Below are 26,184 nucleotides of genomic sequence, written 5' to 3'. Positions count from 1 at the left end.
GTGATCTGACCATGACAAGGGCGAGATCTCTATGCCCTTCAGTTCCAGATCACGTCGCCACAGCCCCGAGAGAAACACGAGGTCGAGTGTGTGACCCGCTGTATGAGTCGGACCCTGAATTACCTGGGTCAAGTCCATGGTTGTCATGGAAGCCATGAACTCCTGCGCTCCACCCAAGCGTTCGCCAAGAGATGGCAGGTTGAAATCCCCCAGTACTATCAATCTGGGGAACTCAACCGCCAGTCCAGCTACTGACTCAAGGAGCGCAGGCAGGGCTGTTGTAACGCAGCTGGGAGGTAGGTACGTTAGAAACAAGCCCACTTGACCCCCTAGGTCCAACTTCACCAGAAGGGACTCGCACCCGACAGTCTCCGGAGCAGGGATCCCACGGGGACTAATGACTCTCGGATGATGGCTGCTACTCCCCCACCCCTTCTCTGGTGTCGTGGTTGGTGGAGCACCTGAAACCCTTCTGGGCACATTTCTGAGAGGGGGACTCCTCCCTCGTGGCCCAGCCAGGTTTCAGTAATACATGCCAGGTCTGCCCCCTCGTTTAATATTAAGTCCCAGACGAGGGGAGCTTTATGAATCACAGACCTGGCATTTAGCAACAGCAACCTGAGACCAGGGCCCTGACATCTCTTGCCACCTGGTTCTTGAGTTGAGCTATCAGGGCCGGAAGATCCCTAAAAGTGATACTGCCATTCAATTGGGAGGAGGGGAGCCTTGGAGTTAAATCATTAGGTACATCTGTAACAACTGAGTTTTACAACTTTACAACTGGTTTCCTGTCACCGGAAGACTGAAGGTCCCAACATCTCTGGAGGGATGTTTATGATAGCCATGTGGGATATCTTATTTTAATGTCTAACTAGAGATAGCCATGGGAACGTGTGCTTAATTGACTCCCAGAGCAGAAGAGTTAAGGAAGCATCTTCACACTTGTGTATTGGTCAGAATCTGCATTCGGACAAAGGGGAGGGGTCATTATCAGATTAATCCCATTTGCATGGCCTAAAAGTTTTCAGATGCTGCTGGTTTACATCCTGCCTGATTAAAGGTTCCTTTTGAAATAATCTGTTTCAAGAGTCTTTACTTTCTCAAGTTAGGAGAGGAGTCATTACATCTCCATTCCTTTCCCAGTCCAGGGGAAGGATACTGTAAAATCTCCTTTCCCTCCCCAGTCCAGGGGAAGGATACTGCAAAATGTCCATTCCCTCCCCACTCCTGCGGGAAGAATATTGCAAAATCTCCATTCCCTCCCCATTCCTGGGGGAAGGATACTGCAAAATCTCTGCCACCAGTTCTCCAGAACTGGTCAGAACCTGCTGACTACAACCTCTGAAGAAGAGTCATTTTTATAGAGGCCTCACCTCACATTTGCGCTCTGTCTCGGAGACATTGATGTTATTCAAATTTTTCTCAATGGTTTTGTACAGATGCTTCCTCTTAATCGAACGCTTCTTAGAATGGTCCAAATCTTCCTTCTCACCACCTAGAAAAAAAATCAAACATGGGTGGCACAATTTCCTCTCATTTGAAATGGAATGTAAATTGTTGTGTCATTCTTAGGACCCGATTTAATATACCATATTTTTCAGAGTATAAGACGCACTTCCCCCCCTAAAAGAGGCTGAAAATTTGGGTGCGTCTTATACTCCAAATGTAGCTTTTTTGAAGCTGTTTTTCAACCCTAATGAGTCACTAACGAGTTCTTCCCTGCTTTGCCTACTTTTTGCATTGCTTCTCTTTCCGACAATCAGCTGTGCTTTACAAGCCATTTTTTGTTTTAAATTTTATTTACAAACATGTAAAATACACACACACAGAACTTAGACGTATACCACATTTACACAATACAAACAGGAGCTTCCTGTTCTTTCTAATAGCAGTTGCCAATCGATATCGCTCACCTTATATTGTTTCCCCTTGTATTATATTTCATTTGCATTTCACCATTCTTAACCCTCTTATCTTACTCCTCTGTCTGCTATATTGACTGATTACCTCTAGTAAGTTTAAACCACTTGGATACATACATATGTGTTAATTCTCCTTAACTACTATTTTTGGGCTTTGTTGTCTTCCTTAATTGATCCTTGTTTCTTTCCTCCATCCACCTGTACCATTTATTCCATATCTGGTAGTATTCTGTTTCTTCTTTTCCCTGGATTTCCTTTGTTAATTTGTCCATTTCAGCACAGTCCATAACCTTTCTTATTATTTCATCTTTGCTTGGAATTAATTTATTTTTTCATTTCTGGGCAAAGGCAATCCTTGCCGCCATAATTATATGTAATATTAAATACTGAGTTTCTTTTTTATATTTCAATCATTATTCCTAATAAAAAAAAACTTCAGGTTTCCATTCTATTTTAACACCTGTTATTACCTCTAGCCACTTTTTGATCCTTTTCCAAAATTTTTTAGCCTCCTCACAGGTCCACTATAGGTGGTAGTATATTCCATGAATTGATTCACATTTCCAGCATTTTGGGGAGATATTTGATGAGATTTTAGCTAACCTTGTTGGTGCCAGGTGCCATCTGTAAAACATTTTGTACTGATTTTCCTTGTATGCAACTGGTAGTGTCATTTTTAAGTTTGTTTCCCCAATTTTTTCCCATTTATCCAATTCAATATTATAACGAAAATTCTGTGCCCATTTTATCATTTGTTCTTTCACGATTTCCTCTTCCATTTTATGCTTCAGGAGAAATTTATATATTTATATAACCAGGGGATAAAAAGTGCACATGCACCCTCAAAACCAGCTGACCAGACTAAGAAGGGTAGCCAGATGAATACCTGGTAGGCAGAATTCCCCCCCCCCTATTTTCCTCCCCCAAAACTAAGATGTGGCATATACTCTGAAAAATACAGGTAGCTAAGGAAAAGAAAAAAAAGCAATAAAAACGATTCAAAAATCCTAGCTCCTTTATATTCATTACACAGCCTCCAACCCTTTTGCTTTCTGCCTCTCTCAATCTGGAGCTGGGTGATCACAGGTGCCCAAAGGTTTCCCAACATGACCCTTGCTGTTTAAGTATCATACTTGTTACTAAAATAGATGGTTAATCCAATTTCCTCAGTAATGTGAGCGTGGCCTGCATTAATGCTCCATGTTTTTTGTTCTGATGTTCAAATGAGCAGAGGAAATGAAAAAAAAAATCCATTCAATTGGGAGTAGGGGGGCCTCGGAGTAATTTATTGGAGGTGCCGACGACAACTGATATTTTACAACTGCTTTCCTGGCACTGGAAGGACGGAGATCTCAGTACTTCTGGAGGGATGTTTATGATGACCATGTGGGTATCTTACTTTAATGTCTAACGAAAGATAGCCATGGGAATGTATGTTTATTTGGCTCTCAGGGCAGATGGTAAAGGAAACATTTTCACAGTTGTGTATTGGCCAGAAACTGCATTCTAGCAAAAGGGGAGGGGTCACTATCACTTTAATTCTACTTGCATTACCTAAGGGGATTTAGATGTTGCTTTGCTTTAATGGCTTCCATTCTTCTTAATTAAAGGTTTCTTTTGAAATAATCCTTTTCAGGAGTCTTCACTTTCTTAAGTTAGGAGCGGAGCCCTTACACTGATGTTCAAATGAGCAAAGGAAATGAAAAAAAAAAATCCTACAAACAGGCGTGAAGGGGAGGGGAGAGGCTTCTAAGAGCTAAACTATTCCGAATTATAGGCTCAGTTAATAGCAACAAAAGGCCACCTGTATCCTGGCTATTCTCAGTCTCTGCAGGTGCAGCATCTCTGCCCAGCCCTCCAAGGACGCGATAAACATCTGCATGGACAGCGTCCACTCTCACGGCGTAGATCTTTGCGCTGGCGTCAAGGGTACCAGCTGCTACCTGTAAACGCAAGTGTAAAGAAATGCCATAGATCCCAACCTAGGGATAGACTTTATCCCTTAAATCAGGGCTCCCCAAACTTTCGGACCTCAGGGACCACTAAATTCATAATTTTAAATTCCGCAGATCATTAATATGATCTGCCTAATGACCGGCTGGGTGGGCGTGGCTAGGTGATCATGGACTGGGTGGGCATGGCTAACCAGATGTCACTCACATCAAGGGGTGCCTCACCAGGCTCTACTTGCCCCTCCACTGCCAGCCATTCCTTGCCTACCCACCTGGGCTCCTTAGGGCCCCAACAGGAAGCAGTTGTTGGAGCTAAGCAGCCACCATGAGAAAGAGTTGGCAAAACAGCTGGCTCAGTTCAAATTGGATCTGACCGAGAAGGAGGCTCAGCAGAAGCACCTCACTGAGGACTAGGAGCATAGGCATTCCAAGCAAAGGAAAGACCTGCGGGAGTGCAAGGCCAAGTACCTGCGCCTGGAGGCTCAGCGGGTTGAGATGGTCAGCCAGTTCCAGGCCATGATGCACTCCCACTGGAACGAGGCCCTCTGGCTCTTCGCCACGAGCCTTTGCCCAAAGCAGCCAACCAAGAGGCTGAAGCAGACCCAAGTCGGAATTTCTCCGATCTGCACAAAAAAACCCTGAAGGCGGAGACTCTCTGCAGCAATACAAACTTTCATTGCACGTATCCAGCCCAGGGGCTGTAGTTTGAGGACCCCTGATTTAGTGCCATATAAAAAACGCAAATAATTTTTCTGCAGACCACCAACATTTTCTCACGGGCCAAAGGTTGGTGACCGCTGTCTTAAATGTCTTTGAGTAATAGCCAACAGAACTTTTATTCTTTGCCTTTTCTTTTCTCCTCCACCTGTTCATCTCAAACTAGGGCTTTCCAAACCAACATGGAAGATCAGCTTAATTTAGAAATAGGGCCAGGAATATTACTCATTGTTTTCATATCTCAGCAAAAATGACTTTTGCAGTCTTTCAATGGACATACAATAGGCCCCAGGACTCCCAGGAGCAAATAGAAAGTGGACAGATGCACCTGTTTGGGAGGTGGGGAATGGCTGGTCTTTATTTATTTCTAGCAGTCTTCCAGATAGGTTTGTTCCACAAATCTCTAGAATGCTGGCCAGGTATTGGAAGGAGAGGGTTCTTCCGAAAGGAATGTAACCAAGAGGAAATGGTTCCGTAGTTTCATGCTCATCGCCCAGGCATCACAGTCTCTCAAACCACAGGGGTTTGGACTAGAAGACCTCCAAGGTCCCTTCCAACTCTGTTATTCTATTCTACTCAGTCGTGCACAACACGCAATATGAGAGATAACCCAATGTTTGCTGTTCATATTCTATGTACATCTAAGGAAGTCAAATTAGGAAGAAACCTGACCTTGAAGTTGGTGAGCTCGGAATCTTTCTGCTTGAGTATTTCAGTCATATAGTCAATGAGGTGTAAGCCAAATACATTCTTTGTTGTGATTTTCTGGAACGAAAGGCACAGTTAAAACAACAATAAAAGGTGGTGAACAGTATGTTTAATCAATGAGCTGTGCGCATCACCAAAGTCAAAAAAATTTCAGCCTTGAATTCTACAAAACAAACTGGGTATCATACATATATCCCATTTTTTTAAAAAAAATCTCAGAACTCCCAGTCAAGTGAATTTTCATGGAATATGCAGTACTAATGCTAGTAAATCGGAACAGTTCTTTTTTAAAGGTGCGAGAAGCAAGCAGAAGTTGAACTCACGTTTTCTGTTGAAAGCTTGATGCACGTGGAGTAATGATCTGCAATCTGAGCATTGGACAATTGTGGGATTGCTGGAAGCGATGTCTCTGCTTGCCTACAAGACAAGTGCAGCCATAAGGACATGGATAAGGCTCTGTCTGTCTATCCATCTATCCATCTGTCTATCTATCATATCTATCTATCTATCATATCTATCTATCTATCTATCTATCTATCTATCTATCTATCTATCTATCTATCTATCTATCTATATCATCTACCAATCCATCCATCCATCCATTCATCATCCATCCATCCATCCACTGAACTTGGCCCAGTTTTGTAAACTAATCATGCTAAAAAGCCCACCTCCTTAAAACCTTCAAAGTGCATCCTAGCCACCACTGCACATTTGAGTGCAATGACTCTTTTTTGGCAAGTGTGTTTATGTGTGTAAAGATTGTTCTTACTTGTTAGCAGGAGACTGTATGGACAGAGGCGACTCAGTGCTAAACTGTAGATCATACACTCTGGAGCGTCTCCGCTGCTTCCTCTCCCGTTCATCGTCGTTTTGCGGGCAGTTCTGCAGCACAGGGGTGCCAGAGGCACTGAGCGGCTGTCGCCTGGTGCCAGGGGACACAAACACACTGCCGGAAGAGGGACTGCCTTGGGAACCAGCAGACTGTGGTGTTGAAAAGTTCATAATGACTAGGAAAAAAAAACCACAATCAGACAGAGGTTCTACCTGACAGGCCAGGAATCCAGACTATTTACAACTAGAGACTGGAAATTTGTAGGCCCCGGGGGAAATGCTCAGCAATCCTCACTTTTGTCAATGTTGGGTAGGGTGCTGGAACAGAGCAGCAGTTAGATGTCACCTTATATTTGTGTGCTTCGCCACCATGCAATGACAGTCTGCCATGAACTCTGGGGAGGGTGGACGGGAGGGGAATGCTTGGGGGAAAGCGAAAGTAACTGCTGTATCTCGAAGATGCTGCTTCAAGATCACCGAAGAAAGCAGCTGCATACCAACCTACATTTGAAGTGTCCCTTCTGAAAACATCATTTGAGCCTGATTGGCCATGGGGAGGTCAGCAATGAGAGGCAGTTAAGGAAGGAAAATGTTGAACTTAGTTAGGGATTTTGACGATTCTCAGTTCTGACTATGCAAATAGAATTATATCTTTTTCAACCAAGGATTCAACCAAGCCAAAGATTGTTGCATTTAGGAGAAAGAGGTTAAAAGCAACTAATCCACAGATCGGTTAAGTAGCAATAGCACTTAGACCTATATACTGCTTTATAATGTTTTACAGCACTGAGCAATTTACAAACTTCTTGAGAGGTTTAAGTGCTGGCAGGTCTGACAGCAGCACCTAGAATGTGACAAGGGACCATCCCTGATGTAGACACTTTTTTACAGGCTTCCCAGAAACTGCTTAGGGCTGCAAAGCACTGTGAACCAGTATATAAGTCTATTGCTATTTTTTTTCCTTCCTTCCTTCCTTCCTTCCTTCCTTCCTTCCTTCCCTCCCTCCCTCCCTCCCTCCCTCTCAGTGGTTAGAAGGCAGTATTGAAGGCTGACAGTGCCCACTGCCAGGAGTTCGATCCTGACTGGTTCAAGGTTGACTCAGCCTTCCGTCCTTCCGAGATGGGTAAAATGAGGATCCAGATTGTTGGGGGACAAGAGGCTGACTCTGTAAACCGGTTAGAGAGGGCTGTAAAAGCACTGTGAAGCGGTAGATAAATCTAAGGGCTATTACTATTACAGGAACCTTGGTGCAGCCTTCTGCAGAGATGCTCAACAAAACACGTGGGAATTGCAATTTGCAACTCAACCCCTGGCTAAGCATTCTGGGAGTCGTAGTTCCCACTCCTGGAGGGACGTGGCAGGGTGGGGAAAGGCCGCTTTCGCTTTACTGCAACGTGCATTTAGGGCAACTGCAGGCTCTCGGATTGCTGCAGGTCAGAATCTAAGAATTCCGACGTTCACGAATTAACACGGGTCGAAAACAGCAGAACTAAAAGCGAGACCTCCCGCGCGTGCGCACTTCCTCTCTTTCAAACCTCTGCCGATGCTTCCCCGCCCGCAGCCGCCTCAATCACCCAACTTGGCTCTTTTAAGCCAATCAGACGGCGAGTTTAGTCCGCCGCGATCAGCCGAGCCGATTAAACTGTCCAATCAGCAAAAACTTCAGACTCCCGCCCCTTCCTCACGTAGAACCAATCAGCGCGCAGTTCCCTAGGCAACATTTCTCCCACCCACCCCCCTTGTTTGTTTGCTTTTTTGCGCGCGCGTTTCCCACCTTCCGCCGAAAGTCGCAAGCTGCCGAATTTACCTCAGGCAGGAGTTTTTAATTGCTTCATTCCCGTTTTGCCCGCAAGGCGCTTCGCTCACCGGAGTTCGGGGGACGAGTCGACGGCCGCTTGTAATCCTCAGGCGACGATTCTCTCCCCGGCGTCGTCAGCGGCCATGAATTCTCCTCGCTAGGGTGACGCGGCTAGTTTGAATCTTTCCCGCGGCCGCACTGCGCTGGCGCCGATGATGCATGGACGTCATCACGCAAGGAGCGGATTTGGAGTGACGCCTCATGGGGTGGGCGGAGTTAACAAGTGGCATGAGCAATGCTGGGTGCATTGAGCTAGAAATAGTGAAGAGAGTCCTCTTACAGGTGCTCGACACCCATAGTTCGTTTAATGACCGTTCAAAGTTACAACGGCACTGGAAAAAGTGACTCGTGACCGTTTTTCATAGTTTCAGGGACCTTGTAGGTCATCTAGTCCAATCCCCTGCCCTTCTCATATTGGCAACTGACTCACACTTGTGACAACTCCCCTTTTGTGACCTTCTGACAAGCAAAGTCAATGGGGAAGCCAGAGTCACTTAACAACTGGGTGACTCATTTATCACTTATTAAGTGATTCACTGAATAAGTGGCAAGGAAAGCCGTAAATGGGGCAAAATTCACTCAACAACGGAAAATTGGGGCTCAATTGTGGGTCGTAAGTTGATTTGGATTTGAAAAAGAGTGCGACTGGGCTGAAGCATCTGGTTCAGTTCCAAGCTGGGAGAAAGATCATGTGACAAAATGAAATTCAATAGTGAAAAAAGTAAGGTTCTACATTTAGGCAAGAAAAACAAAATGCACAAGTATGTATAGGTGGTACCTTGCTCAATAGTAGTAACTGCGAGAGGAATCTTGGAGTCCTAGTGGACAACCATTTAAATAGGAGCCAGCGTGTGCAGCAGCTGCCAAAAAAGCCAACACAGTTCTAGGCTTGTCACCCATAAAGCCCTTCATGGTAGTGGATCTGGGTACTTGAGAGACCGCCTACTGCCAATTACCTCCACGTGACCAATTAGATCACATAGATTAGGCCTCCGAGTTCCATCTGCCGGTCAGTGTCGGCTGGCAACCACGCGGAGGAGAGCCTTCTCGGTAGTAGCTCCGACCCTTTGGAACGATCTCCCCGTGGAGATTCGTACCCTCACCACCCTCCAGACCTTCCGCACAGCCCTTAAAATCTGGCTATCCCGTCAGGCCTGGGGCTAAAGATTGTAACCCGCCCGAATGGTATGAATGTTGTGCTTTTTTAATTATGTATTGTTCTCATGTGTTAAATGTTTGTTTCCCCCCCCCCTTGAGTTGTAAGCCGCCCTGAGTCCCCCCAGGGAAAAGGGCGGCATATAAATAAATTTTCATAACTCATAACTCATAGGCTGCATCAACAGAGGGATAGAATCAAGATCACGTGAAGTGTTAATACCATTTTATAAGGCCTTGGTAAGGCCACACTTTGAATACTGCATTCAGTTTTGGTCGCCACGTTGTAGAAAAGATGTGGAGACTCTAGAAAGAGTGCAGAGAAGAGCAACACAGAGGATTAGGGGACCGGATATTAAAATATTTAGAAAAGTTACAGGAACTGGGGATGTCTAATTTAATGAAAAGAAGGAAAAGGGGAGACATGATAGCAGTGTTCCAATATCTCAGGGGTTGCCACAAAGAAGAGGGAGTCAAACTATTCTCCAAAGCACCTGAAGGCAGAACAAGAAGCAATGGGTGGAAACTAATCAAGGAGATAAGCAACCTAGAACTAAGGAGAAGTTGCCTGACAGTGAGAACAATGAATCAGTGGAACAGCTTGCTTCCAGAAGTTGTGAATGCCCCAACACTGGAAGTTTTTAAGAAGATGTTGGATAACCATTTGTCTGAAATGGCGTAGGGTTTCCTGCCTAAGCAGGGGGTTGGACTAGAAGACCTCCAAGGTCCCTTCCAACTCTGCTATTCTATTCTATCCACTTTTGCAATTTTCTGACAAAGCAAAGTGAATGTGGAAGCCAGATTCAGTTAACAACCATGATGCTTAATGAACAACAATGGTGATTCACTGAACCATTGTGGCAAAATAAAGGGTTATAAAACGGGGCAAAATTCAGTTAACAGCTCTTGCTTAGTGACAGAAATATTGGGCTCGGATGTCATAAGTCAAGAACTAGTTCCCAACTCCGGCATCCCAGCTTTCACATCTGAGACGCAGGACATTCTCAACATTTGGAAAAGTTGAAAACTCAGGAAAAAAAAACCTAGCAGGAGCCTCTGATTTTGATAAGCCCAGAAAGGATGGCTATAAGAAGCTTTAGAACAGATTTGCTGGGACCTTTATTTCAAGTCTAATAGAGCAAATTTGTCTGGGATTGGAATGTAGAAAAATATTGAAGAATAGCTGGCTTTAGGAAGCTGATCCTACACAGGCTCTTGGAAGTGCTACCGGCCGCTGCTTGGCTCATTTCGAAGCCTCTCCCAAATACCATTTCAGGACCATCTGTGATGCAACACATCCAGCTTCGTTCCACATGCTGGAGACAACGCTCCCCACCTTTTTCGGCTCCACTAAGGATACGTGATTTGAGGATGAGCCAAAGAAAACTGTCCTTTCCAAATGGCGTTGAGGGTTGCTATTCTTCAGGGGCTAACCAGAGAGTCCTCACCTGCTCTACCACCTGCACAAACTCATTGACCGCCTCCATGTGGAGGATCGGGATTTGGGCCAAGTACTCAAAAAGGTTGAAGGGGGCAGCACTTCGGAGGCTCTTGGGCAGAGGGATTTGGATGGGCAAACCCACGTTCCCGATGAGGAAGTGTTCAAGGTATTTTTCCTCCAGGGCGGTATTCATCTTCAAGAGGAGATCTTGAAGCCGTTGTGTGATTTGCCCTGGCTCCCAGGAGGACAGAGGTCCAAGAAGCAAGAGGTGCATCAAACAAGTCTTGTAATGGTAGTTTGTGAGCACCAGGTTCTTCTTGTCCAGGATCATAGACTCTCTAAAAAAGACCAAGATCTGAAGACATTTCAGGTGGCAGCTGTCCTTGGGAGCTCGCTGGCTCACCCATTTGAAGAAGAGCAGCTCCTGAATGGCAAAAGTTTGACGCCAAACCATGCCATTGAGATGGTCCTTTGGGTCCCCTCCGATGGTCATGAAGATCAGCGAGTCTCCTTGCTGCACTCCAAGTAAGATATCGATAAAGATCTCCTCCCTGGATTCAAGGTCTACTTTCAGCTGGCACCTTTTGTTGGAATTCTGAATAATGAGACTTAAGTTGTACTTCAGGCCGAGAGTGTCCCAGGCCTTGCTTACCAAAGCTTGGAACCACTGGGCGGTTTTCTCCCCATCCAGATGGGAATTGGTGCATAGAACATGCATAAGGGACTTGCTCTGTTCTTCTTGGCTCAGTTCTCGTTCCGGGTGATGGAGGGAGCACACCACGTCCCCCAGCAGCCTCTCTCTCTTACACAGGCACTCTGCCTCTACCAGGATGTGGCCATGCTTGCATGGAGCCCCCTCGGAGTCGCTGGTTTCAATGTGGAAGGAGTAGCCCTTGGGTGGCAATATAGGCACGAGGACGCAGAAGGTTTTCGAGACCTCTGTGGACCATCCTTCAAAGGCGCTGCCCACCCCGATGCAGTTCTCCAGCAGAAGTAGCTTTTGATCCCGACTCTCTTCCAGCACATCATTCACTAACATCTCCACAAAATCGCACAAGCTGGACATATCGCCAGTCTCAATATGTTGCTCATAAAAATCCTCCAACCATTTCTTCTTGGATTCGTAATCTTCCGGTTCCGGATCAGTGTCTTCAAAGTCTTCTTCTCCATTGGTGGTGGTGGTGGTGGTGCTGGAGCCATCCATGCTGGAATCGTCACTGGGCTCCTTCGCGATGGTGCGCCTGCAGCATCCAAACAGGATGAGGATGACAACCCCTACATATGGCCATCCATCCCAGGTGCCATCTTCCGTGTCAAGGTCCTCTGCCATCCACTGCTCCTGGTTCTGTTTGAGATCCCAGTTCCAGTTCTTCTGGTTCATTTCCACCTGGAGACGCCCCATCTCTGTCGTTAGCCGCCTCTCATGCTCCTCAAGACGATTCAGGGTGGTCAGATCTGTGATGTCGTTGACCAACAAAGGGTGATGGACTAATGCTAGGGCCGCCAGGAAAAGCAGAGGGGCTATGGCCATATCTAACACGGTGGTTTCTGAAAAGAAGCACAAATGATAGAGGTGTTCACAAAGGGTAGCCAGGAAAGAGGAAACAATTGTTTTAAACTTACGACTGTTCTTCCGTATCAATTCATTGGATTTCTGAGGAAAACAAAATTGTGGCTTTATTTTTGTAGAAATTCTGTGGGCATTCCACAGAATGATATGCACAGTCCCAAATTGCTGTCCTTCAAAAAGGAGAAGTGAAAATCTATAACATTTTTAAAAAAAGAGCTGAAAAGGGGACAGGATGGGACAAGCAAGTTCATTCCCTGTTGAAGCCTTTCCTAGCCTCAAATTATCCTCAGAAAAGAGTCCACCAGCCTCTCAGTTGGGAACCCAAGGCATTCCCAGAATTCCAAGTCCTTTCCAACATTTCTGAACTGCTTAGCAGGTGTGAGAGTCCAAAGTAAGGTGTTGTGGCCCGCCAGCAGAGCTGCCAACAGATTCAGACAGTGAGGAGGTTGGGGAGGAACCTGGGCCAGTCCTGGAGTCTGGGGAAGGCCCTGATGAGGGCTCTGTGTTGGAGGCAGAGAGGGGGCCAGGGCCGTATGCCAGTTATCAGCTGCCTTCAGAGTCAGACATCAGTGAAGCAGATGAATAGCTGGAGCCTGTTCCCAGTGCGTGTGTGCGGAGAGTTGCCAGGAGAAGGGGACAGCTAAATAACAGTCTTTCTTCAGTCTTTCACACACGTAGCGTCCATGCCAACCATTTCAGACTCCCCTCAACATCAAGGAAACTGCGTACTTAGAGACTGTCACCAACCCTGGAACGCTTCAAATCAGTGGAGGAAACCGAAAGAAGGTGGGCATTTTTCGGTATCTGGGATCCCAATTCCAAGGCAATGGCAACATCAATGGTGAGGTGTGAGCAAGGGTAAATGCAGCCTGGATGCATTGCCGAGAACTCACTGGTGTGTTATGGACAGACGAATGCCAAGCTGTCTCAAATCTAAGATCTACAAGACAACCATCTGCCCTGTTGCACTATATGGCACTGAATGCTGTAAAGCAACAACAGGGACTGAAAAACATCTCCATGCCATGGAATTGTGAAGGCTCCGTTGGATATCAGGCACCTCCCTTCTCGACCACATCACAAATGACACCATTCGACAGCATTTTGGTGTGGCATCAATTATAGGGAAGATGAGAAAAGGCTGGCTCCACTGGCATGGACATGTCCAGAGAGCGGTACCTTCCACGGTGGCCAAGAGTGTCTACCAACTAGAAGTCAATGGCCAGCAACCTCGTGGGCGTCCAAAACAGATATGACAAGACACCATCAACAAAGACATACTCCTCTACCAGGGGTGGGTTTCTCGCCCCGTTCCAACCGGTTCGGTTGGAACGAGGCCGGCGGCATCCTCGTGCACGTGCGCGCCACGCACGTGCACGCGCACACCGCACACATGCGTACTAGCGTCTGTGCGATGCTCCAGCTGCTCCTGGAGGATCGTGCAGGCGCTGTATGCGTCCTGCGCATGCGTGGAAGCGCAGAATTCGGCAAAACCGGGTAAGGAGCGGGCGCGCGGGGGGGCCTTCGCCGTTCCCGGAAGTTACTTACTTCCGGGTTCGGTGACCAACCGGATCGCGGGGACCGCCGCGAACCGGTTGAAACCCACCCCTGTCCTCTACTCACAATAGAATTCCCTATGCCACCATACATGAAATGTTGGGCTTGGACAATCTGGATTTAGAGCCAAGGTGGCGCAGTGGTTAAATGCAGCAATGCAGGCTACTTCAGCTGACTGCAGTTCTGCAGTTCAGCTGTTCAAATCTCACAGGCTCAGAGTTGACTCAGCCTTCCATCCTTCTGAGGTGGGTAAAATGAGGACCCGGATTGTTGTTGGGGGCAATATGCTGACTCTGTAAACCGCTTAGAGAGGGCTGAAAGCCCTATGAAGCGGTATATAAGTCTAACTGCTATTGCTATTGCTATCTATGCCACCTGCGGTATGATCCAAGCACAGTACAAAATTGTCTGCTACAACATCTTACCTGTCAACGACTTCTTCAGCTTCAACCTCAATAATACATGAGCAAACAACCGATACAAACTTAAGGTAAACCACTCCAAACTCGACTGCAGAAAATATGATTTCAGCAACAGAATGGTCAATGCTTGGAATGCTCTGCCTGACTGTTGTTACATCCCCAAACCCTCCCAGCATCAACCTTAAACTGTACCGTGGACCTCACCCCATTCCTAAGAGATCCATAAAGGGGGAGTGCATAAGCGCACCAGTGTGCCTACCATCCCTGTCCTACTGTCCCCATTTATCTGCATCCACTTCCTTTGTTCATGTTCATACTTATACTTGTTACCTTGTACACGTTTGACGAACTAATAAGTACCAATACATGCAAGCCACTGACCATGCAAAGTGGCATTCAATGATCCGAAAAGTGGACCCTGCACCTGCGGGAATACGCTAGGAAGGAGGAGGAGGAAGTGGAGGAGGAGGGAGAGGAAGAGGAGGAGGAGGAGGAGGAGAAGATGAAGAAGAAGAATCCATGACTGTTCATCACGTCTTTCAGTGACTTTCAGTTTTAATGTCTATTATTTTTGAGGCACTTGTATCTCTCAATTGCTGGACATTGACACTCATTGTTTTATACAGAAGCAGAAATCCAGTCTTTCCAGCAAGCTTTTTGGAGTCTTTTGAGTCAAGCCAAATGAGAAAACCTAGTGCAACCGATCCATAATAATCCTTCCCACTATATCCGTGATGGCGAGCCTATGGCACCCATGCCGGAAGTGGCATACAAAGCCATTGCTGGGCATGCGAGCCATTGCTCTTCTGGGTTCTGGCGCAACGGCCATCTAGTCACATGTGCCGGAGAGCTAGAAACTGGAAGAGCAGCCACTCGGTATGCATGCACACACTGGGAAGATGATCTTCTGGCTTCTGATGCGCATATGCCCACCGGCCAGCTAGTCTTCATGCACGCCAGAAACCAGAAGACTAGGTGGCTGATGTGCATGCATGCACTGGAAACTGGAAGATCATCTTCCGGGCACGCACATTCACAAAGGGCGGCTGCTCTTCTTTCTGGTACGTGCTGGGCAACTGGTCTTCACATATGCGCACAGAAACCAGAAAACCAGGTGGCCAGTGCACATGTGGGTGCCAGAAATCAGAAGAGCAGCCGCTGTTCAGGTTTCTGGCGCATGCACTCCCGTTTCGGCACTCGGTGCCAAAAAAGTTTACCAACACTGCACTATATGATGGCCACTGCTGAAAGAGTGAGGCATGGGAGTTGTTAAGGCGCCCAGAGTGACCTTGAGTTAAGGTGAGCAGCCTATAAATTTTTATAAACCAATCAATCAATAATGCTGTTTCTTGGGTTGTTATTAAGGTCAGATGGGCGGCTTACGGTTTTTTATAAAGAAATGAACCAACAAATTCTTTGTCTTGGGTTGTTAAAAAAAACCCTCAGAAATTGGCTCTAGGATTGGCAGCCGCGATATAGCCATGACCCCCACTTAGCAGCCATGCTGGGGGCCACTTCCTTCCCCCAATCCCAACCTACCTCTGGCGACACGCAGGTTTTTAAGGGGCAGCGCATCTTAAACCAGGGATGCTCCATACCTTGCCTGCTCCTTCCTGGCACCACAGAACATCACTTCCTACGTCACAATCCCAGGTTTGCTGCAGCCTTGGGAAGCCCCATTGGCTGGTAGTTGCTGCACTAATAACCCCCTTCCCATTGTTACTTGACTGACTGTGAAGTCACAGCTGGCCTATAAAAGGAGATCAAATTCAGGCTCCCATTTGAAGATTCAGGACACTGGCATTCTTAATCCTGCTTTTGGACAGGAGGTTCACCCGGAATGTTATGCCAGGTCCCAGCAAGAAAAGGAAATTCAGAAGTTATCGCCAATTTCGCCTGTGGTTTAAACCTTTTACAACCATTTGGGGGGGAAATGCCCCCTCTCCATTTCTCATTCCAAACAGGAAAAGGCCTCACAGGATGACAACCAAAGGATTTTTCCCCACTACTTCTGCCATAGTGTAGCCAAATCATAGTCAGAAATCAAAATAAAATGGCAGCAATCCATTTAAATCCTATGAAAAAGAAAACACCTGGAGAAACAAAGAGCTTTTCTGATAGTATCAAGAGGGGAAGGAAACGTTTATGGAAATGGAAGGCATTGTATCAGGAATCTTAATCATTAGAAGGCAGGAGGCTGAAAGCGACCAGCAAATAAGCTGCAAAATTGCGTTTGACCACAGGATGGTACCAAAGAGTGATCCTTCTGTATCACTCTGCTGCCATCTAGTGGTGTTCTGAACTTTTTGAAGCACAGATGCAGGAGCCCTGGTTTAGCATGTTGTACAATTTCAGTTGAGTAAAAGAGCCTAAACTTTTGCCCCTCCCCATTATTAGAGTAGAATAATATTTGATGGGTGCATTTGTATAACACGGTAGATTTGTGAGAGGGGGAGGAAGGGAAGAAGAAAAAGGAAGGGGGAGAGAAAAAGGAAGGAAGGAAGAGAAAGGAAGGAAAGAAGGAAGGGAAAAGCTTTGGGACTATATTCTGTTGTTTCATCTTAACCCTACCTTGATTTGTAGATGTTACTGGGATAGAGAGCTTCCCTGAGACTGGAAGACATGGAGATCCATTTGCTAGTTAGTTTATGGTCAGGATGAAGAAGGGGTGAAATCTAAATTTTATTGCCACCGGTTCTTTGGGGATCATGTGACTGGGTGGGCATGGCCGAACCAGTAGTTAAAAAATGCTTTAAAAAGAGGGGGGCAGCTTCTGACATTCGTGCAGCACAACTCAGTGTCACAGAACCTTTTAAAAGATTTTTGAACTAACAGTTCGGGCGAACTTTAGCATTTTTTGCTACCGGTTCTAGCGAACCTGTCAGAAGCAGTAGCATTCCACCCGTGGGATGAAGGAAGAAAAAAAAAGGGGGAGAGAGGAAGGGAGAGAGAGAGAAAGAAAGAATGAAAGAAAGAAGGAAGAAGAAAAAGAAGGAAGGAAGGAAGAAAAGAAAGAGTGAAAGGAAAAAAAAAGAAAAAGCATAGTGATAGCCTAGCAAGCAGCAGAAAACCCATTGGGGCCTGGGCAGTTAGGAAGCACCATTGGCATTTGACTCTAGAGTCAGGCCGGCTGTTGACACCTGCTCGGACTGTGGTGTAAATCCGCAGCAACTCCACTAAAGTCTGCAGAAGGACTCCAAATTTAACTTAACACATGGCTGTGCCCCTGAATTCTCCACCCAGTCTTTCTCTGACCCCAGAGTCGTCCTCTAAGTCTTGTTATGAGGTGTCACATTGCAGTGGAATAAAACGGCAATTATGGGGATGTCATGAGAGGATTATGCAGCAGGGGGTGGACAACACAATCCAAGGCGGCCATCTTAACGGAGGCCTTGTTGGTGCCGCAGTTCAAGGGAAGAGGAGGAGAAGGACAGAGAGAGGGATCTATTCCATTTGTAGGGACCCATTGGTCCATCTTCCTGCCTAAGAAGCGTCGCATCATTGCTGGATCTTCTGTGGACTGAAGGTCCTAAGGAGAGAAGCAACCTAGAACTAAGGAGAAACTTCCTCACAATGAGAACAATAAACCAGTGGAACAGCTTGCCACCAGAAGTTGTGGATGCTTCATCGCTGGGAGCTTTTAAGAAGAGATTGGACAGCCATTTGTCTGGAGTAGTCTAGGGCAGTGTTGGTGAACCTTTTTGGCACCGAGTGCTGAAACGGAAGCGTGCACGCCAGACCCCGGAAGAGCAATGGCTTGCGTGCCCAGAGAGATGGCTCTGCGTGCCACTTTCGGCACATATGCCATAGGTTTGCCATCACGGGACTAGGACCTCCTACTTGAGCAGGGGGTTGGACCAGAAGACCTTCAAGGTCTCTTCCAACTCTATCATTCTGTTATTCTGAAATCACATGGCCCCAAATCTTTAGTGCTTAATCTATGGCCCCAGCTGTTCCTGTTCACTTGCGATGCGCTGAAGGGGGACACCACAGAGTTTTTGGAGAGGTTATGCCTCTTCCCTGGGAAGGACGACCCAGCCCTAGCCTCATCGTGATGCACTCCACACAAAACTGTGGGCTGAAAGAGGATGGGACCTCCTATATTCAGCCCTTTCCTCTGGCTTCAGTTCCATGATTCCCTAACTCACATGTCAGGATTCTAAGTAATATATCCCTAGCAAACACAACTCCGAGGCAGGTAGATTCCTCAAAGAATACTGAAAATATTGTATTGGCACAACCTGGGGAAAACCGACTCTGAAAGTTCCAGCTGTTTTCACCTAATTAAAAGTTTCCCCCTTTCTCCAAATGATCAGTCACATGGTCCAATCAAGGTGTCATCTGGTTGCTTGGTAACTTTGCTCCTCTCTCAGGCCACCTTTGGGAATGTCCTTGGTTCCCAGGAGAAAGTATTTTGTTTTGGCTACAAAACCCCAGCTATTTCTCTTCCCTCCTCTCTATCCCTCCACTCCAGTGTGTCAATACAGAAGCTTCAAAATGACTTCAGTTATGTCAGCTTCAGGGTTGACACCACAATCTGTTCAACCTGGCACTATCTACAGTAAGAATCCCAGTCAGGTGCCATTTTGTTCCAACTGGCTTCCTTATGATGGGGAAGGGGATTAGGGGGTATGGTACCCAAGCATACCAGGAAGGTGTGAGTAGTAGTAGCAGGACTCCTTGAGGCACTGATACTGAGAACCGTCAAATAACCTTTGCAGGTTTATTTATGCCTGGCTGATGCTCTGTGCCCTGCTGTGCCAAGCGGGGCGGGGGGGGGGATTCAGCAATTCCAAATCCCACCATCAATCAGAACAGCAGCTGGTTTGAGTTACGAGGGTCTGTTGTAATGACAGCCAGCTAATCCCGGCCTCTTTAGCTGGGATTACTGTCAATCATAGTTCATTACCTTTGGGTCCAATCGGTGCCCCTCATTTTCAGGGGTTGGATGGAGTGCGCATTTCCCACTGGACCACAGGCCCTCACTGCCCTGAACGGCCTGTCATCGCAGCTATAAATAATGTGATTTGTTTGCAGAAGAACAAATTTAGCTTGTCCAAAAGGTCAAAGTGTCCAGGAGCCCAGCCTAGCTTCAAATAGTCCTCCATTAAAATGGTTCTCGTGTTTTGAGTTTCACAACCAAAGGAGGAGAAGGCTGAGGGCAGGGAAGGTTGGAGAGGGGGCAGGCAGGAACCCACAGGGCTCTTGGGCATCTTTCTCCTTCTTTGACCCTGCCCAAGGAAGAATCTATGTTCTCTGATGATGCTAAGATGGCAGGAATAGCCAACACCCCAGATCAGGAGTCAGCAACCTTAAACACTCAAAGAGCCATTTCGACCCATTTCCCACAGAAAAGAAAACACCGGGAGCCACAAAACCCTTCCCGTGCCTGACTATTTCCTGTGGCCACAAAACTAGCAAATGTAGTTGAATTAAACATTCTGTTTTCTTCTGAAACTTTTCTGTTCTTGGATTTATCCATGGTTGGCCTACCGGGGGTTGAAAAACTCAATAAATCACATGCTGGCGGGTGTCACATATTGGCGGTTGTGATGCATATGTTGAGTTCCAGGGAGCCGCAGCAGAGGGGTGAAAGAGCCACAGGCGGCTCCAGAGTCACGGGTTGCTGCCCCCTGCCCCAGATGATAGTCTCAAGATGCAGATGGCACAAAATGAAATTCAATGTAGAAAAGAGTAAGCTTTTTTACTTGGTCCCAAAGGTGCTTTTTCAGAAGGCAACTGGACTTCCTGTTTTTTTTCCCCCTGAAGATGTTACACTTTTCCTCCAAGAAGCTTCTTCGGCTCTGATTGGATGGTGGAGAATGGAAGGATTTATATTCTTTTCAGACAACTGGTCATTTGCATCCTTGGAGGCTTATCTGTATCCTCAGGGTCACCTGAGTAGGGCTAATGGTTCCTGTGAGGGACGCGGTGGCTCAGTGGCTAAGACACTGAACTTGTCAATCAGGAAGGGTGGCAGTTCGAATCCCTAGTGCCACGTAACAGAGTGAGCTCCCACTCCTTGACCCAGCTTCTGCCAACTAGCACTTCAAAAGCACGTAGAAAAAAATTGGAGCCACCTTTGGTGGGAAGGGAACAGCATTCCGTGCGCCTTCGGCATTGAGTCATGCCGGCCACATTACCACGGAGACGTCTTCGGACAGCGCTGGCTCTTTGGCTTTGAAATGGAGATGAGCACCGTCCCCTAGAGTCGGCAATGCCAGATTATTGGCTAGTTATCTTTTAAAACCTGTTTCATCTTTTCTCATCCAGGGAAATACAATATTCTGCCTTTTTAAATTTCCTAAAATATTTCATTCTTCTAGGAGAGGGGTGGGGGCTAACTTCCTTCACAAGGTGTGAGAGGAACTGCTCTTTCCTCTTCTGTACCACGTTTTCCCGAAAATAAGACAGGGTCTTATTTTCTTTTGACCCCCTAAATAAGTGCTTGGCCTTATTTTCAGGGAGGCCTTATTATTTTTGAGGTGCAGGAGGCAGCGTGGTCACCTCATGGCTGCTGCTGTGTTGCAATATTTTTGGGGAAGGGCTTATTTTAGCATATGCACTCTAAAGCCTGATTGGGCTTATTATCTGGGAGGTCTTATTTTCAGGGAAACAGGATAGCCCTCAGCATTCATTGTTGTTTCTATTCACGGATGGTCCATTTTGCCAGGCAACCAATCTCCACTGGCAGCCTCGTGCTCCCTAGCCTGATTTAAGCGCCCTAAATCCGATATAAGTTGACAAGAGATCAGAGATGAAAGTCTGGCCCTTCATCCAGGCCTCTGCCCCCCCTCCGTCAATTGAAGCCCGACTGTCAACATGGGTAAACCCCTTTCTTCTTACCGAGAGCGACGAGGATATCAATAAAGCCCCGGGACACAATTTCCTACTCTCCTGGCTAAGATTATCACATAAGGGTGAATGGGTCCCATCTGTTTTCTAAAGCCATCGCTAACACGTTGTCATCTCTTTGGGCAGAATCCACAGCTGGACTAAGCCCATGTTAAGAGCAACCAAAATGGCATAGAAAAGGGGTATGCAGGCACTCGAGGGCTTCAAACGAAGTCATGATGTGGCAGAAATGAGGGCATTGGGGGTATTGGAAGGAAACCCTGGGTCTGCATCTAGCTGGGTTTTCCACAGACCACACAGAATAATAGAGTTTATTTTAGTTAGTTAGTTAGTTAGTTAGTTTGTCACTCGTGTATAAGATAAGAGGAATAAGAATAAACATGAATAAGAATACAGGAAATGGGTACAAATAAATGGAGACAGTAGGACAGGGAATGGAAGGCAAGCTGGTGCGCTTATGCACACCCCTTTTACAGACCTCTTAGGAATGGGGTGAGGTCCACAGCAGACAGTTTGAGGTTGAAGAGCCGAGGTGGTGCAGTGGTTAGAGTGCAGTACTGCAGGCTACTTCAGCTGACTGCTAGTTCTGCAGTTCGGCTGTTCAAATCTCACCAGCTCAGGGTTGACTCAGCCTTCCATCCTTCCGAGGTGGGTAAAATGAGGACCCAGATTGTTGTTGGGGACAATATGCTGACTATGTAAACCGCTTAGAGAGGGCTGAAAGCCCTATGAAGTGGTATATAAGTCTAACTGCTATTGCTATTGCTATTGAAGCTATGGGGGGTTTGAAAATGTAACAATGGAGTCAGGTAGAGCATTCCAGTCGTTGACCACTCTGTTGCTGAAGTCGTATTTTCTGCAATCGAGTTTGGAGCGGTTTACCTTGAGTTTGTATCGATTGTGTGCTCGTTTATTATTGCGGTTGAAGCTGAAGTAGTCATTGACAGGTAGGACGTTGTAGCGGATAATTTTGTGAACTACACTCAGGTCAGACCATAGGCAGTGTAATTCTAGGTTGTTCAAGCCTGAAATTTTGAGCCTGGTGATATAAGGGATTCTGTTGTGAGTAGAGGAGAGGAGTTGGAAGGGACCTTGAAGGTCTTCTAGTCCAACCTGCTGGTCAAGCAGGAGATCCTATACCATTTCAGATAAATGATCATCTGGTCTCTTCATAAGAGCCTCCAGTGATGAAGCACCCACAACCTCTGAGGGGAAGTCATTGCACTATTAATTGTTCTAGCTGTTAGGAAATTTCTCCTTAGTTCTAGGTTATTTCTCTCCTTGGTTAGCTTCCATCCATTGTTTCTCATCTTGCCTTTTGGTGCTTTGGGACATAGCTGTCAGGCCCCTCAACCAATAGGATTAAACCTCTGTTCCCGCTGGAACAGAGGACCTTGGTGGAAACCACTGTAGTTAAAACTAATATCTAACAGCTTGATCCCTTTGTCTGTGTAGGAGTTCCTCAAATAGACTGTTATCATGCTTCTGCTCTAGTCCTTCTTTTCATTAGATTGAACATACCCATTCCTGTAACCATTCTTTATATGGGCAAGGTATACATGGACAGCCGTTGTGGGATTCAAAATTCTTTACTAGTGGTTCTGTGGGTGTGGCTTGGTTGACATGGCATGGCTTGGTAGGTGTGGCTTGGTGGGCGTGGCAGGGGAAGGATACTGCAAAATCCCCATTCTCTCCCGATCAGCTGGGACTTGGGAGGCAGAGAATAGATGGGGGCCAGCCAGAGGTGGCATCTGCCGGTTCTCCAGAACTGGTCAGAACCGGCTGAATACCAGGGCAAGTCACTAGGGACTGAGGCAAGAGTTCTTTCTGAAAGCATAACATGGAGTACAGCAATCAAAAGATGTCTTTGAGGTTAGAATACTAAGGGTTAGAAGAACAGTTTGACTCCCTCTTCTTTAGGGCAGCCCCTGAGATATTGGAAGACTGCTATAATGTCTCTCCTAGTCCAATGTCTATGTCCCTACTCTTCCCAACACAATTGCCTTCTCCAGTCAATTCCTTCATATGACATGGTTAAAATAAGTGAGGCACAGTTTTGTGATTTTTTACCTGTCTGATGTGATAGGCTTCAGTACTAGCTTGCTAGTCCTCCAAGGAATATGCAGGAACCTTCTCCCAAACCTCAGCTCAAATCTTGGTTCGATCGTCTTCCTGCCTTCCTTTTTACATACTTGCTCATTATTTCATCCCTTTCCTTTTCTTTCAAAGTTTTCTTTATTTTTTGTTACATATTTTAACTTCTTTTACAAACAAAGGGTTGTCCTGGTTTTCCCCCCTCCCCTTTTATCTTCTATTATGCATAGTACATTTTACATCATATTTCCATTTTACATTTCAGTCCTCTTATTTTTATTCCATATTCCCCTGCTTAATTTAATTTAATATAAGAGAAATGAAGTTTCTGAGAGGCTAGGAAAGAATGGTCTAAAGGAGGAAAGAAAGAAAAGGATTTACTAGTACAGTAGAATGAAATGTAGTAAACAGAGCCCATGGTATATATGCAATACGATGTGAGGGATATAGATTAAAATTATTACCTGTGGATAACTAATTAAATGGAATGCTTACTATACAAAATTAAATTTGAGGATACAGGTTGTTAATAGTAAAACAGAATAATAGATGGAAACAATACGTTACATTTGATTAACTTTGACAGGCAAATAATGATATTATCTATATATTAAGAAAAAAATTAAAATTAAACATCCCTTTTCCTTTCCTGTGGCAGAGAAGAAATGGAGAGTTCTGGGGAAGGCCAGAAAGCTTTCCATGGGTCACACACCACCTGTTTTTGGGAGCTCTGAAGGAGCCAGCCTGAGATTTATGGGAAAATTAAACATTTTGAACAACGTTCAATTATAGGTTCGCTGGTTCTGTATGCAGAAATTCCTCTAAAACATGTCTTTGTAAGGGATGGGGGGGGGGGTGTTTCACCCCCTTGAATTTCAGTGCTGGAGCCATTTTGGCCAAAGAGTAAAATGTTTCCCAGCGGGACGACTTCTCAGCTGTTTCCATTTGTCCCCGGATTCCAGCTTGTCTAATGTAGCCTCAGGACAGCTGTTGGTGGATTGGGGTGGGGGCGTGGGGGGGGGTCGGTCTAGAGCAAGATGGGGAGGAGGAGATTTCATGGAGGGTAAAAGTCAGAGCGATAAAGACAACAATGCATGGAAGTGGCACCAGGCCAATAAAGCAGAAGGACCCATGGAACATGGGATACGTATGCCTCTCTCCTGCTCTTAAAAAGCTAAAATTAAACAACTGAAAGTGTGTGTAAGTGTGTGTGTGTGTGTGTGTGTGTGTGTGTGTGTGTGTGTGTGTGTGTGTGTAAGAGATAGCAAAAAGGAAGAGAAAGAAAACTTCTATACTGTATTTCCCCCAAAATAAGACAGGGTCTTATTTTCTTTTGACCCCCACCCAAATAAGCGAAATTGGCCTTATTTTTGGGAAGGTCTTATTATTTTGAGGTGCAGGAGACAGCGAGCGTGGTCACCTCATGGCTGCTGCTGTGTTGCAATATTTTCAGAGAGGGCTTATTATCCTGGGAGATCAGGGTAGGTTTTTTTTTAAATGCACACCTGGTATGTAAATTTAGAGTATCAACATTACAACTGATTTGTCACTTATATACCTATGCGTCACCTCCTTCTTTACTGGGCCGATGGCTTGGCGGATGGCTTGGCCACTGTGCCAACAGCTGAGATACGTTTACATTAATCAAGGAGAAAATTGGTAGCTCTGGGTGGACATGAGGGGTCCTTGATGATCTCTGGGGTTGGTGGTTTTCTTGCAGGCGTAAGAAAACTAGGTGACATCATCAGGGCTGGTTCTTCTTCTCAGTCCTGGCACTAATGATGTTCCCCAGTTTGGGTAAAGAAACATCTGCAAGAAAACAAACAAGCTCAGAGAGTAGCAATAGCAATAGCAGTAGACTTATATACCGCTTCATAGGCCTTTCAGGCCTCTCTAAGCGGTTTACAGAGAGTCAGCATATTGCCCCCAACAATCTGGGTCCTCATTTTACCCACCTCGGAAGGATGGAAGGCTGAGTCAACCCTGAGCCGGTGAGATTTGAACCGCTGACCTGCTGATCTAGCAGTAGCCTGCAGTGCTGCATTTAACCACTGCGCCACCTTGGCTCTTGGTAGCAAGGATCCCATAGTTCTCCTCTTCCTCCTCCTCCTCAATCTCCACCAAACCTTCTCCCTCTAGCACTGATTATGGTACCTAGTTTGGGTAATGAAACATCTGCAACAGGGTGGGTTGCTACCAGCATTACTACCGGTTCAGTACGAAATGTTTTATGCACGCGTGCGTGTTTACACCAAAAAAGTTCTGTGCATGCGCAGAACATAATAAAGGGGGGGGAGTACATTTCTTGGGGTATGCCTATTTTTCACCCTCCCTGAGCCTCCGTGCACGCCCTGCACTTACCTGCATTGGCCAGCCAGGAGTGGGATTTGGGGGTTCTCTAAACTGCACCGAATCTTAGCTAGAGGTTCTCCCAAGCAGCCCCCTGAGTAGTAGTGGTAGGTTAAGACCGGGGCAACCCGGAAGGGGCGTACCGGTGCCTCCCAGGAGCACCGGGTACCATTCCAGTACGGTGCTCCGGAGGGCCCACCCATCTGCCCACGCTCCTTACTGGTATTTGAGCTCTTCGGGGCTTACGCGCATGGAGTGTATGGCGCCTGCACAATGCTCCGCCGAGCAGCTGGAGCATTGTGAAGGCATCACGGAATGTCACAGGCGGTAAGTATGCATGTGCGCGCTGCACACAGTCATGTGATGGATGCTGGGCCCCATTGCACTGTACTGGTTGCACCAGGATCCGGAACCCACAACTGCTGCGTAGCCACCTTCCTAATTGGGGGCCTTCCAGATGTATGGGAATGCAACACCCATCACGTCTGAAGGGGCAGGATGGAAGAGACAGATTGGAGAAAGCTGAATTTCAGGTTTGCGAGAAAACCAGTGGCATGAACTAGACATCCCGGACTGCGAGTTGAAAGTTCTCAGAAACCTGCAGCTGTCTGGAGTGAAGATTAGGATTCCTGAGTGGCTGGCAGCCTGTCTTGAGACCCTGGGAGACGGGAAAACAGAACTGAAGCGTGCCTTCGCTTCTTCAATCCTTCACCCCACAAGGAAACATGGAAACCTGACCTCCTCGAGATG

The 26,184-nt window shown here is 46.4% G+C and overlaps 2 protein-coding genes across 4 annotated transcripts in view; both read right to left on the bottom strand.

Annotated features, from left to right (window-relative positions):
* The window catches only part of NCAPH (non-SMC condensin I complex subunit H), a 42,628-nt gene extending 34,464 nt beyond the window's left edge, over positions 1 to 8,164 (bottom strand). For 2 of the 3 annotated variants that reach the window (XM_087706078.1, XM_087706081.1), the window contains exons 1-6: positions 7,941 to 8,164; positions 6,072 to 6,309; positions 5,623 to 5,716; positions 5,264 to 5,356; positions 3,727 to 3,865; positions 1,374 to 1,495 (exon numbers count right to left, since the gene is read on the bottom strand). In XM_087706078.1, the coding sequence (XP_087562204.1) occupies positions 1,374 to 1,495; positions 3,727 to 3,865; positions 5,264 to 5,356; positions 5,623 to 5,716; positions 6,072 to 6,304 (681 nt within the window). In that variant the 5' untranslated portion in view covers positions 6,305 to 6,309; positions 7,941 to 8,164. The remainder of the gene's footprint in view (positions 1 to 1,373; positions 1,496 to 3,726; positions 3,866 to 5,263; positions 5,357 to 5,622; positions 5,717 to 6,071; positions 6,310 to 7,940) is intronic. The other variant, XM_087706080.1, reaches the window with a different exon arrangement.
* Positions 8,165 to 10,241: 2,077 nt separating this feature from the next.
* Positions 10,242 to 15,805, bottom strand: ITPRIPL1 (ITPRIP like 1). The gene is made up of 2 exons (XM_087703762.1): positions 15,676 to 15,805; positions 10,242 to 12,135 (listed from the first exon to the last, which is right to left on the bottom strand). Exon 2 carries the CDS (start codon positions 12,116 to 12,118, stop codon positions 10,562 to 10,564), a length of 1,557 nt encoding a protein of 518 aa, XP_087559888.1. The 5' UTR covers positions 12,119 to 12,135; positions 15,676 to 15,805; the 3' UTR covers positions 10,242 to 10,561.
* Between the last annotated feature and the right edge of the window lie 10,379 nt (positions 15,806 to 26,184).

The sequence above is a fragment of the Thamnophis sirtalis genome, unplaced genomic scaffold (assembly GCF_051295495.1).
Source record: "Thamnophis sirtalis isolate CommonGarterSnake01/CBP01778 unplaced genomic scaffold, rThaSir2_p1.2 scaffold_2, whole genome shotgun sequence".
Lineage (NCBI taxonomy): Eukaryota > Metazoa > Chordata > Lepidosauria > Squamata > Natricidae > Thamnophis > Thamnophis sirtalis.
The sequence above is the reverse complement of the archived record's forward strand: the minus strand, read 5'-3'. Positions and strand labels throughout refer to the sequence as shown.